We start from the raw sequence: 13,166 nt of genomic DNA on the forward strand, positions 1-13,166 counted from the left end.
CTTCCCTCCCGACCCGCGGCGGCGGCGCTCGGAGCGCGCCTCGCTGGACGGCGGCTTGTGCGACAGCCAGCGGAGCATCGGGCGCGCTTTACGGCAGCGCGGCGGGCGGCGCGGCCTGTGGGGGGAGGGGGAGGGGCGGAATTTTGGGGGGTCCCGGGGGGGTTTTGGGGGGGGTCCCGGGGGGGGTTTTGGGGTCGCAGCCCCCCCCGAGGATGCCGCTGGCCGTGCAGTGGCCGTTCCCAGCGGAGCCGTCGCGGCGCTGGGCCCTGGCGAGCCGCTTGGTCACGGGCCTGGTGGGCACCTACAGCTGCGTGTGGACCCGTGAGTGACGACCCCCCCTCAAAATACACCGGGAGGGGGGTCCTGAGGGGGAGACCCCCCCCAAAATCCCGCCCCGACCCACCCTCGTCACCCCCAGACCCCCTCCGGTCACATTTGGGGAGGGGGGGTTTTGTTATTTTTATATTTTTGGATTTTTTTGGTGGATTTGGGACCCCCCCAGCCGCTTTTAGATCCTCTGGGACCCCTCCCCAAATTGCCCTGAGCACCCCCTGTGTGCCCCCAGCTCCTTTGGGACCCCCTGAAAGCTTTCAGACCCCCCCAAAACCCCCCCAGGACCCTCTGAGACTCCCCAGGAACCCCCAGGGCCCCCCAAAATCCCCCTCCAACCCCTTTAAGACCCCCCCAGACCCCTGGAGACCCCTCCCAACTCTTTCAGAGCCCCCCAAACACCCTCTAAACCCCCCCAAAACTCTTCAGACCCCCCCCAAATTCCCCCTCCAACCCCTTTATCCCCCCCAGCCCCCCGAGACCCCTCCCCAACCCCACTAAAACCCCTCAGAGGGGCTCTGGGACCCCCTAAAAGCCCCCCCGGGACCCCTCCCCAGGGTACCTGAACCGGCTGCGGGTTCACAACGCTGAGGTTCTGCACGAGCTGGTGGAGGGGAGGGGTCCCGGGACCCCCCTGCTGACCCTGTCCAACCACAGCTCCTGCATGGACGACCCCCACCTGTGGGGTACGGGCTGGGGGGGGGTCCTGGGGGGGTTTGGGGGGTCCTGGGGGTGGTCTTAGAGGGGTTTGGGGGGGTCCTGGGGGGGAGTTGAGGGGTCCTGGAGGGGTTTGGAGGGGTCTTGGGGTGGTCTTAGAGGGGTCTGGGGGGGTCCTGGAGGGGCTTGGGGGGTCCTAGGGGGTCTTAGAGGGGTTTGGGGGGATCCTGAGGGGTCCTGGGGGGGAGTTGAGGGGTCCTGGGGTGGTCTTAGAGGGGTCTGGGGGGGTCCTGGAGGGGCTTGGGGGGTCCTGGGGGGGGTCTTAGAGTGGTCTGGGGGTTCCTGGGGGGGGGTCTTAGAGGGGTCTGGGGGTTCCTGGGGGGTCCTGGAGGGGAGTTGAGGGGTCCTGGGGGTGTCTTAGAGGGGTCTGGGGGTTCCTGGGGGGGTCCTGGGGGGGTCTTAGAGGGGTTTGGGGTGAAGGGGAGGGGTCCCGGGACCCCCCTGCTGACCCTGTCCAACCACAGCTCCTGCATGGACGACCCCCACCTGTGGGGTACGGGCTGGGGGGGGTCCTGGGGGGGTTTGGGGGGTCCTGGGGGGGGTCTTAGAGGGGTTTGGGGGGATCCTGAGGGGTCCTGGGGGGGAGTTGAGGGGTCCTGGGGTGGTCTTAGAGGGGTCTGGGGGGGTCCTGGAGGGGCTTGGGGGGTCCTGGGGGGTCCTAGAGGAGCTTGGGGGGGGTCCTGGGGAGGTCCTGGGGGGTCCTAGAGAGGCTTGGAGGGGTTTGGGGGATCCTGGGGGGTCCTAGAGGGGCTAGGGGGGGAGTTGGGGGGTCTTAGAGGGGTCTGGGGGGGTCCTGGAGGGGTTTGGGGGGTCCTGGGGGGTCCTAGAGGGGTTTGGGGGGTCCTGGGGGGGTCCTAGAGGGGCTGTGGGGTTTTGGGGGGGGTCTCTGGGGGTCTTTTTGGGGGTCCCCTTGACCCCTCCCACCCCCCCAGGGTCCCTGAAGCTGCGCCACGTCTGGAACCTGCAGAGGATGCGCTGGTCAGGGGTCTGGGGGGTCCCGGGGGGCTTTTGGGGGGTCCCGGGGGGCTTTTGGGGGGTCCTGAGGGGCTTTTGGGGGGTCCTGGGGGGCTTTTGGGGGGTCCTGGGTGGATTTGGGGGAGTTTTGGGAAGTCCCAGGAGGGTCTGGGGGAGGTCTCGAGGGGTTTTGGGGTATCCTGGGTGGATTTGGGGGGATTTTGGGGGGTCCCAGAGGATTTGGGGGGAGGTCTGGGGGGTCCTGCGAAGTCTCAGGTGCCCCATGAGGGGATTTTGGGGCGATTTTGGGGGTCCTGGGAGAGTTTTTGGGGGTCCTGGGGGGGTTTTTGGGGTCCCAGGAGGGTTTTTGGGGGTCCCAGGGGGGATTTTGGGGGTCCAGGGGGGTTTTTGGGGTCCCAGGAGGGTTTTTTGGGGGTCCCAGGAGGGATTTTGGGGGTCCAGGGGGGTTTTTGGGGGCCCCAGGGGGGATTTTGGGGGTCCCAAACACTTTGGGGTGACCCCAGGGGGGTTTTTGGGGGTCCCAGGAGGGATTTTGGGGGTCCCAGGGGGGTTTTTGGGGGTCCTGGGGGGGGTTTTGGGGGTCCCAGATGCTCTGGGGTGACCCCAGGGGGGTTTTTGGGGGTCCTGGGGGGTTTTTGGGGGGTCCCAGCGCCCCCTCCCCACGTTTGTGCCCCCCAGGACCCCCACGGCCGCTGACATTTGCTTCACGCGGGAGCTGCACTCGCTCTTCTTCAGCCTCGGGCGCTGCGTGCCAGTGTGCCGCGGTAACTGGGGCAACTGGGAGCACTGGGACGGACTGGGGGGCACTGGGAGGGGACTGGGATGGGACTGGGACAGACTGGGGGGCACTGGGAAGGGATTGGGAGGGACTGGGATGGGGCTGGGATGGGATTAGGGGGAACTGGGATGGACTGGGATAGGGTTGGGATGGGCTGGGAGCACTGGGAACAAACTGGGAGCGGACTGGGAGCACTGGGACAGGGACTGGGATGGACTGGGATGGTCTGTAAGGAACTGGGATGGACTGGGATGGGATTGGGGGGAACTGGGAGGGGACTGGGAGGGGATTGGGGGGGACTGGGAGGAACTGGGATGGACTGGGAGTGACTGGGATGGGATTAGGGGGAACTGGTTCATACTGGGAGGGACTGGGATGAGATTGGGATGGACTGGGAGCACTGGGAGCAGAACTGGGAGGGACTGGGAGGCACTGGTGTGTTTCCAGTTCATACTGGGAGGGCTGGGGTGGCTCTGGGTGGTTCCCAGTCCATACTGGGTGGCTCTGGGTGATTCCCAGTCCATACTGGGAGGCTCTGGGTGATTCCCAGTCCATACTGGGAGGCTCTGGGTGATTCCCAGTCCATACTGGGTGGCTCTGGGTGATTCCCAGTCCATACTGGGAGGCTCTGGGTGGTTCCCAGTCCATACTGGGAGGGCTGGGGAGGCTCTGGGTGGTTCCCAGTCCATACTGGGAGGGCTGGGGAGGTTCTGGGTGATTCCCAGTCCATACTGGGTGGCTCTGGGTGATTCCCAGTCCATACTGGGAGGCTCTGGGTGATTCCCAGTTCATACTGGGAGGCTCTGGGTGGTTCCCAGTCCATACTGGGAGGCTCCCAGTAGCAAACTGGTGCGCAGGGGACGGCGTGTACCAGCGGGGGATGGATTTCATCCTGGAGAGGCTCAACCAGGGAGACTGGGTGCACGTGTTCCCCGAGGGTAACTGGGAGCACTGGGAGGGACTGGGAGCACTGGGAATGGGGTGCACGTGTTCCCCGAGGGTAACTGGGATGGACTGGGAGCACTGGGAGGGGGGTGCACGTGTTCCCCGAGGGTAACTGGGAGCACTGGGAGCACTGGGAATGGACTGGGAGCACTGGGAGGGACTGGGAGCACTGGGAGGGACTGGGAATGGACTGGGAATGGACTGGGAGCACTGGGAGGGGGGTGCACGTGTTCCCCGAGGGTAACTGGGATGGACTGGGAGCACTGGGAGGGACTGGGAGCACTGGGAGAGGGGTGCACGTGTTCCCCGAGGGTAACTGGGAGCACTGGGAGGGAACTGGGAGCACTGGGAATGGACTGGGATGGACTGGGAGGAACTGGGAATGGACTGGGAGGGAACTGGGAGGGGTCTCCAGGGGGATTTTGGGGTCTCCAGGGGGGATTTTGGGGTCTCTGGGGGGATTTTGGGGTCTCTGGGGAGGATTTTGGGGTCTCCAGGGGGATTTTGGGGTCTCTGGGGAGGATTTTGGGGTCTCCAGGGGGGATTTTGGGGTCTTCAGGGGGGATTTTGGGGTCTCTGGGGGGGATTTTGGGGTCTCTGGGATGGATTTTGGGGTCTCCAGGGGGGATTTTGGGGTCTCCGGGGGGATTTTGGGGTCTCTGGGGAGGATTTTGGGGTCTCCAGGGGGATTTTGGGGTCTCTGGGGGGATTTTGGGGGTCCCAACCCCCCCAGCCCCATTTTCTCTCCCCCCCCCAGGGAAAGTGAACCTGGGTCAGGAAGTCGCGCGCTTCAAATGGGGTGAGACCCCCAAAAACCCCAAAAAGACCCCAAAACCCCCCAAAAAACCCTGGGACCCCCAAAAACCCCCAAACCCCCCAAAAAATCCACCTGGGACCCCCAAAACCCTCCCAAAAACCCCCAAAATCCCCCCAAAAATCCCCCTGAGACCCCAAAAATCCCCCTGGACCCCAAAAAGTCCCCCAGGGGATCCCAAAATCCCCCTAAAATCCCCCAGGGGGTCCCAAAGCCCCCCCAAAATGCCCCAAAGAGTCCCAAAATCCCCCAAAAATCCTTCAGGGAGTCCCAAAATCCCCCCAAAAATCTTTCAGGGGTTCCCAAAGCCCCCCCAAAATCCCCCAGGGGGTCCCAAAGCCCCCCCAAAAAATCCCTGGGACTCCTCAGGGATTTTTGGGGTCCCAAAGCCCCCCCAAAATCCCCCAAAGCCCCCCCAAAATCCCCCCAGGGGGTCCCAAAATCCCCCCAAAATCCCCCAGAGCCCCCCCAAAATCCCTCTGGGGGATCCCAAAGCCCCTCAAAAATCTTTCAGGGGGTTCCAAAGCCCCCCAAAATACCTCAGGGGGTCCCAAAATCCCCTCAAAAACCTTTCAGGGGGGTCCCAAAATCTCCCAAAACCCCCCCAAAATGCCCCAGGGGGTCCCAAAATCCCCCCAAAATCCACCAAAGCCCCCCCAAAATCCCTCTGGGGGTCCCAAAATCCCTCTGGGGGGTCCCAAATCCCCCCAAAATCCCCCAAAGCCCCCCCAAAATCCCTCTGGGGGGTCCCAAAACCCCCCAAAGCCCCCCAAAGCCCCCCCAAAATCCCCTCAGGCATCGGGCGGCTCCTGGCCGAGTGTCGCCGGGACCCCGTGATCCTCCCGCTCTGGCACGGGGGTGAGTGGGGGGCTCGGGGGGGATTTGGGGGGATTTTGGGGGGATTTTGGGGGGCTCTGGGGGGATTTTGGGGGGCTCTGGGGTCTTGGGGTGACTGGGGAGGGGTAGAAGGAGAAATTTTGGGGGGTTTTTGGGGGGTTTTGGGGGGTGTCAGGGTGTTTTTGGGGGGGTCCCGGGGGTTTTGGGGGGTCTCAGGGTGTTTTGGGGGGGTCCTGGGGGTTTTGGGGGGTCTCAGGGGGTCTCAGGGTGTTTTTGGGGGGGTCCCAGGGGGTCTCAGGGTGTTTTGGGGGGGGTCCCGGGGGTTTTGGGGGGTCTCAGGGTGTTTTGGGGGGGTCCTGGAAAGGTTTTGAGGGTACAGGAAGGAGTTGGGGGGCTCTGGGGGGGTTTTGGGGGTCCTGGGGGGGTTTTGGGGGGTCCTGAGGGGGTCTCAAAGTATTGGGGGGGGGTTCAGGGTATTTGGGGGGGGGTCTCAAGATATTTTTGGGGGTCTCAGGGTGTTTTGGGGGGCTCTGGGGGGCATTTTGGGGGGGGTCCTGGAGAGTTTTAGGAGGTTCCTGAGGAGTTTTTAGGATATTTTGGGGGTCCTGAGGGGGTCCCAAAGTATTTGGGGGGGTCCCAAGGTATTGGGGGGGGGTCCCAAGATATTTTTGGGGGGTCTCAGGATGTTTTGGGGGGGTCCCGGGGGGGTTTTGGGGGGGTCCTGAGGGGGTCCCAAAGTATTTGGGGAGGGGTCCCAAGGTATTTTTTGGGGGTCTCAGGGTGTTTTTGGGGGGTTTTGGTGTTTTGGAGGGTCCCGAGGGGGATTTTTGGGGGGGGATTTTGGGGGGGGGGGGGGTCTCAAAGTGGGAGGGGAAGAGGACCCCCCCCCCCCGATATTTGGGGAGGGGTCTCCCAGCTGTGCCCCCTCCCCCCAGGGATGAGCGATGTCCTCCCCAACTGCCGGCCCTACGTGCCCCGGGTGGGGCAGGTGAGGGGGGCCGGGGGGCTTTGGGGGGTCTCTGGGGGGCTTTGGGGGGGTTTGGGGGTCTCTGGGGGGTTTCGGGGGGTCTCTGGGGGGGTTTTTGGGGTCTCTGGGGGGGTTTGGGGGTCTCTGAGGGGTTTGGGGATTTTTTGGGGGTCTCTGGGATATTTTAGGATCCCTGTGGATTTTTTTGGGGTCTCTGAGGGGTTTTTTGGGGTCACTGAGGGGTTTTTATGGGGGTCTCTGGGGGGATTTGGGGGTCTCTGAGGGGTTTTTTGGGGGTCTCTGGGGGGTTTTGGGGGTCTCTGGGGGGGTTTTTTGGGGTCACTGAGGGGTTTTTATGGGGGTCTCTGGGGGGATTTGGGGGTCTCTGAGGGGTTTTTTGGGGGTCTCTGGGGGGGTTTTTTGGGGTCTCTGGGGGGTTTGGGGGGGTCTCTGGGGGGGTTTGGGGGTCTCTGGGGGGTTTTGGGGGTCGCTGAGGGGTTTTTGGGGTCTCTTGGGGGGTTTTTTGGGGTCTCTGGGGGGGTTTTTTGGGGTCTCTGGGGGGTTTGGGGGTCTCTGGGGGGGTTTTTTGGGGTCTCTGAGGAGTTTTTTGGGGTCACTGAGGGGGTTTTTTGGGGGTCTCTGGGAGGCTTTGGGGGTCTCTGGGGGTTTTGGGGGTCTCTGGGGGGGTTTTTTGGGGTCTGAGGGGTTTTTGGGGTCTCTGTGGATTTTTTTGGGATCCCTGTGGGATTTTTTGGGGTCTCTGAGGGATTTTTGGGATCCCTGTGGATTTTTTGGGGTCTCTTTGGGGTTTTTGGGATCCCTGTGGGATATTTTGGGATCCCTATGGGATTTTTTGGGGTCTCTGTGAGGTTTTTGGAGATCCCTGTGGGATTTTTTGGGGTCTCTGGGATATTTTGGGATCCCTGTGGATTTTTTTGGGGTCTCTGAGGGGCTTTTTGGGATCTCTGTGAAGTTTTTGGGATCCCTGTGGGATTTTTTGGGGTCTCTTTGGGGTTTTTGGGGTCTCTGGGGATTTTTTGGGGTTTTTGGGGTCTCTCTCCCCAGCGCCCCCCGTTTCTGCCCCCCAGCACATCACGGTGGTTGTGGGGCGCCCATTCAGCGTCCGACCCCTCCTGGAGCGGCTGCGCAGCGAGGGGACCCCCACGGTGGGTGTGGGGCTGCCCCATAGATCTGGGGGGGCTGGGACCCCCACGGTGGGTGTGGGGCTGCCCCATAGATCTGGGGGGGCTGGGACCCCCACGGTGGGTGTGGGGCTGCCCCATAGATCTGGGGGGGCTGGGACCCCCACGGTGGGTGTGGGGCTGCCCCATAGATCTGGGGGGGTTCTGACCCAGAGATTTGGGGTTCCTGACCTATAGATTTGGGGGGTTTCACCCCAAAGATCTGAAAGGTTTTGCCCCATAGATTTGGAGAATTCTGACCCATAGGTTTGGGGTTCCTGACCCATAGATTTGGGGGGTTCTGACCCATAGATTTGGGAGGTTTTTTTCCATAGATTTGGGGGCTTCACCCCATAGATTTGGGAGGTTTTACCCCATAGATTTGGGGGGTTTTACCCCATAAATTTGGGGGATTTTGCCCCCTAGATCTGGAAGGTTTTGCCCCAGAGATCTGGGAGGTTTTACCCCATAGATTTGGGGGTTCTGACCCATAGATTTGGGAGGTTTCACCCCATAGATTTGGGACTGGAATCCCATAGATTTTAGTGGGTGTCTGACCCGTGGATTGGGAGTAGCTCCTGCTCTGCCCCACAGGTCCAGTTCCCAGCCCCACAGATCCAGTTCCCAGCCCCACAGATCCAGTTCCCAGCCCCATAGATCCAGCTCCCAGCCCCACAGATCCAGTTCCCAGCCCCACAGATCCCCGGCTCCCAGCCCCACAGATCCAGCTCCCAGCCCCACAGATCCAGCTCCCAGCCCCACAGATCCAGTTCCCAGCCCCACAGACCCATGGATCTCAGCCCCACAGATCCAGTTCCCAGCCCCATAGATCCATCCCTCCCTGCCCCACAGGTGGAGCTCCGGAAGGCGCTGACTGATTTTGTCCAGAGGGAATTTGAGTCTCTGCGGGGCCACGCCCGGACCCTTCACCCCGCCCCATAGCGGGGATGGACCCCCCTGCCCCACAACTCGGGGGGTTCTGCCCCATAGCAAAGCCCTGCTGCCCCATAAATAGGGGTTTTGCCCCATAAATTGGGGGTTTTGCCCCATAAATTGGGGGGTTTTGCCCCAAAATTCGGGGTTTTGCCCCAAACTGGGGGTCCTGCCCCATAGCAGGGGGTCCCTGGTGGACTCCCTGCCCCATAGAGGGGGGATCCTGCCCCATGGAGTCCCCCCACAACTGTGCACAGTGCCAATAAAAGAAGGTGGAACCTCGGGGGTCTCTCTGGAGGATTTTGGGGGTCCCAGGAAGGATTTTAGGGGTCCCAGGAAGGAATTTGGGGGTCCCCGGAAAGATTTTGGGGGTCCCAGGAAGGATTTGGGGGTCCGAGGAAAGATTTTGGGGGTCCCAGGAGCATTTTGGGCACTCCAGGAAGGATTTCGGGGATCCCAGGAAGGAATTTGGGGTCTTGGATGCGAAATTTGGGGGTCCCAGGTGAGAATTTTGGGACCCAAACCCAAAAACCCAACCCGAGGTGTTTTTATTGAAGCAGAAAAAAACCGGGGAGGGGTCCCCAAAAACCCCAAAAAGAACAGGAGGGGGAGGCTCAGCCTCCCCAAAACGAGGCTTGGACCCCCCAAAAACCAATTTGGACCCCAAAAACCGAAAAAAAAAGGGGGGAGGGTCCCCAAAATCACCGCGTTTAAAACCGGACGCTTCCCATATATGGAGTTGTGGGCGTGGCTTGGAACCGTTTGTGGGCGTGGTCTGGTCCCGGGGGCGGGGCTTGGAGCCGTTTGTGGGCGTGGCTTTGTCCGGTGGGCGTGGCTTGGATTGGCCACGCCCCCTCACTCCTCCTTCTTGTCTCGGGGACCGTCGTGAGCGGCCTGGGGGGGAAAGGGGGATTTTGGGGGGTTTGGGGGATTTTGGGGTTTTTTGGGGGGTCTGGGGGGTCCTGGAGGGGATTTTGGGATATTTCTGAGCTGTTTTTGGGGGTGGTTTTGGGTTGTTTTTGGGGTATTTTGGGCCTGGTTTTGGGGGTGGTTTTGGGTATTTTGGGTTGTTTTTGACCTGTTTTTGGGGTGTTTTTGGGGGTGGTTTGGGGGTGGTTTTGGGGGTGGTTTTGGGGTATTTTTCTGCTGTTTTTGGGGTATTTTTGGGGTGTTTTTGGGGGTGGTTTTGGGGGCATTTTTTGGCTGTTTTTGGGGTTATTTTTGGGCAGTTTTTGGGGGTATTTTAGGGCAGTTTTTGGGCTGTTTTGGGGGTGTTTTGGGGGTGGTTTTGGGGTATTTTTGGGCAGCTTTTGGGGTGTTTTGGGGCTGGTTTTGGGGTGTTTTGGGGCTGTTTTTGGGGTGTTTTCAGGCTGTTTTGGGGGTACCTGCAGCCGCGCGTGCTCCTCCAGCAGCCGGTCGTACTCGCGGGTCAATCCCTGGGCCTGGCGCCGCATGGCCTGAACCTCGCTCTCCGCCTTCTCCAGGGCTGGGGGGATCGGGTCACCCCAAAATCCACCCCAAAACCCCCAAAATCCACCCCAAAACCCACCCTGACACCCCCAAACCCCTCATGGCCTCGCTCTCTGCCTTCTCCAGGGCTGGGGGGCTCGGGGTCACCCCAAAACCCACCCTGACACCCCCAAAACCCCCAAATCCACCCCTAAACCCCCAAAATCCACCCCAAAACCCACCCTGAACCCCCAAACCCCTCATGGCCTCGCTCTCCGCCTTCTCCAGGGCTGGGGGGATCGGGTCACCCCAAAATCCACCCCAAAACCACCAAAATCCACCCCAAAACCCACCCTGAAACCCCCAAAACCCCCAAAATCCACCCCAAAACCCACCCTGACCCCCCCAAAATCCACCCAGATACCCCAAAATCCACCCTGAACCCCCAAAATCCACCCAGATACCCCCCAAAATCTCTAAAATCCCCGAATTCCCTCAAAACCATGCTGACCCCCCAGAATTCCCAAAATCCCCCCAAATTCCCCCCCAAAATCCCTTTTTAACCCCCCCAAATTCCCAATTTCCCTCTTTAACCCCCCCAAATTCCCAAATTTCCTCTTTAATCCCCCCAAATTCCAAAAATTCCCCCCAAAATTCCCAAAATTCCCCCAAATTCCTCTTTAACTCCCATAAGTCCCTCTTTAACTCCCCAAATTCCCCAAAATTCCTCTTTAATTCCCCAAATTCCCTCTTTAACCCCTCCAAATTCCAAAATTCCCCAAAATTCCCTCTTTAACCCCCTTAAATCCCACTTTAACCCCCCCCAAATTCCCAAAATTCCCCCCAAATTCCCAAATTCCCCCAAATTCTTCTTTAACTCCCATAAGTCCCTCTTTAACTCCCAAATTCCCCAAAATTCCTCTTTAATTCCCCCAAATTCCCTCTTTAAACCCCCCAGAATTCCCCCCAAATTCCCAAATTCCCCCCAAATTCCCAAAATTCCCCCCAAATTCCCAAATTCCCCCAAATTCCCAAAATTTCCCCCAAAATTCCCAATTTTCCCCCCAAAATTCCCAATTTTCCCCCCTCACCTTTCTTGCTGAGCTCCAGCTCCTCCTTCAGCGACTCCACCTTGGCCTTGAGGGTCTCGTTCTCGTCCCGGGAGGGGGACGGGGCCCCCCCAGACTCCTTCAGCTGCTGGGGGGGTGCAGAAAAAAAAGGGGTTCAGGGATTTTTGGGGGGTCTTGGGGTGCCCAGAGAATTTCTGGGGTTAAATCCTGATTTTTTGGGGTTTATCCTGATTTTTTTGGGGGTTTTATCCTGATTTTTTTTTGGTTTTATCCTGATTTTTTTTTTTGTTTTATCCTGATTTTTTTGGGGTTTTATCCTGATTTTTTTGGGGTTTTATCCTGATTTTTTTTGGGGTTTTATCCTGATTTTTTTTGGGTTTTATCCTGATTTTTTTGGGGGTTTTATCCTGATCTTTTGAGAGGATTTTTGATTTTATCCTGATTTTTTTGTGGGTTTATTCTGATTTTTTTGGGGTTTTATCCTGATTTTTTGGGGGATTTATCCTGATTTTTTGGGGGTTTCATTCTGATTTTTTTGGGGTTTTTTATTTTTTTTTTTTTTTTTTTTTATATGTTTTTTGTTTTATTTTTTTTTTTTTTTATTTTTTTTTATTTTTTTTTTTTTTTTTTTTTTTTTTTTTTTTTTTTGATTTTTCTTGGGGTTTTATCCTGATTTTTTGGGGGATTTATCCTGATTTTTTGGGGGTTTCATTCTGATTTTTTTGGGGTTTTATCCTGACTTTTTTGGTTTTATCCTGATTTTTTGAGGGATTTTGGATTTTTATCCTCATTTTTTTGAGGGTTTATTCTGATTTTTTGAGGGGATTTATCCTGAATTTTTGGGGGGTTTTATCCTGATTTTTTTGGGGTTTCATTCTGATTTTTTGGGGTTTTATCCTGATTTTTTTGGGGTTTTATCCTGATTTTTTTGGGGTTTTATCCTGATTTTTGAGGGGATTTTGGATTTTATCCTGATTTTTTTGGGGGGTTTATTCTGATTTTTTTGAAGGGATTTATCCCGAATTTTTTGGGGGGTTTTATCTGATTTTTAAAGGGTTTTTTTGAGGGTTTATCCTGATTTTTTTGAGGGTTTATTCTGATTTTTTGAGAGATTTTATCTTGATTTTTTTTTTGAGGTTTTTTAAGGGAATTTATTCAGATTTTCTGAGGGGTTTTATCATGGTTTTTTCGGGGTTACCTTGATTTTTTAAAGGGTTTTTTTGAGGGTTTATTCTGATTTTTTGAGGAGATTTATCCTGAATTTTTGGGGGTTTCATTCTGATTTTTTTGGGGTTTTATCCTGATTTTTTTGGGTTTTATCCTGATTTTTTTTTGAGGGTTTATTCTGATTTTTTGAGAGGTTTTATCTTGATTTTTTTGAGGTTTTTTAAGGAATTTATCCTGATATCCAAATTAATTTTTGGGAGGGTTTTTTGGGTGGTTTTGGGGTTTTTGGGCTGGTTTTGGGGATGGTTTTTGGGGGTGTTTTTTTGGGGTTTTTTGGGGTGGTTTGGGGGTTTTTGGGGTAGTTTTGGGTTTTTTTGGGGGGGTTTTTGGGTGGTTTTTGGGGTTTTTTTGGGGTGGTTTTGGGTTTTTTTGGGGTGGTTTTTGGTGTTGTTTTTGGGGTGGTTTTGGGGTTATTTTGTGGGGTTTTTGGGGTTGTTTCTGGGATGGTTTTCTGGGGTTTTTTGGGGTTGTTTTGGGGATCTTTTCCTGTTGTTTTGGGGTTTTTTTGGGGGTTATTTTGGGGGTTTTTGGTGTTGTTTTGGGGGGTTTTTGGGGTGGTTTTTGGAGGTTTTTGGGGTGTTTTTGGTGTTTTTTGGTGTCGTTTTTTACCTTCCTGAGAGCGTCATTATCCTCCAGGTACTGCCGTGCAGCCTGGCTGGCGCCCTCGGCCTGCTTGCGGAAAGCCTGGCTGGAGGCGCCGAGCGCGGCCTGAGCCGAAATCAGCGTCACCAGGCGCCTCAGGAGGCTGGGGGGACACAAAAACGGGGTTCAGGGACCCCCCAAAATGTTTTAACCCCTTCAGGACCACCCTGAGCCCACCCTGGGGCTGGTTGGAGGCTTCGAGCGCGGCCTTGGTCGAGCTCAAGGAAATTTGGGGATCCTGGAAATTTTTGGATCCTGGAAATTTTGGGGGGGAAAAATGGGGTTCAGGGACACCCCAAAA

General features: G+C 57.1%; 2 protein-coding genes across 3 annotated transcripts; one reads left to right on the top strand and one right to left on the bottom strand.

The window, feature by feature from the left end:
- The first annotated feature begins 169 nt into the window (after nucleotides 1-169).
- LOC131574501 (tafazzin-like) lies at nucleotides 170-8,759 on the top strand. Of its 2 annotated transcripts, XM_058828973.1 has the most exons (10): nucleotides 170-321; nucleotides 888-1,016; nucleotides 1,980-2,025; nucleotides 2,701-2,786; nucleotides 3,658-3,738; nucleotides 4,503-4,544; nucleotides 5,355-5,417; nucleotides 6,332-6,384; nucleotides 7,452-7,529; nucleotides 8,397-8,759. In XM_058828973.1, the coding sequence occupies exons 1-10, from the start codon at nucleotides 213-215 to the stop codon at nucleotides 8,484-8,486; spliced, it is 777 nt and encodes a 258-aa protein (XP_058684956.1). In that variant the 5' UTR covers nucleotides 170-212; the 3' UTR covers nucleotides 8,487-8,759. The 2 variants fall into 2 exon arrangements, with proteins under 2 accessions (XP_058684956.1, XP_058684957.1); XM_058828974.1 differs by lacking the exon at nucleotides 6,332-6,384.
- Nucleotides 8,760-8,958: 199 nt separating this feature from the next.
- Nucleotides 8,959-12,982, bottom strand: LOC131574502 (B-cell receptor-associated protein 31-like; the record flags this gene model as incomplete). The annotated part of the gene is made up of 4 exons (XM_058828975.1): nucleotides 8,959-9,371; nucleotides 9,863-9,963; nucleotides 11,018-11,123; nucleotides 12,833-12,982. Coding segments are annotated over 4 exons (396 nt in total), but the record flags the coding sequence as incomplete, so codon positions are not given.
- Between the last annotated feature and the right edge of the window lie 184 nt (nucleotides 12,983-13,166).

This window comes from Poecile atricapillus, unplaced genomic scaffold, assembly GCF_030490865.1.
Source record: "Poecile atricapillus isolate bPoeAtr1 unplaced genomic scaffold, bPoeAtr1.hap1 scaffold_360, whole genome shotgun sequence".
Lineage (NCBI taxonomy): Eukaryota > Metazoa > Chordata > Aves > Passeriformes > Paridae > Poecile > Poecile atricapillus.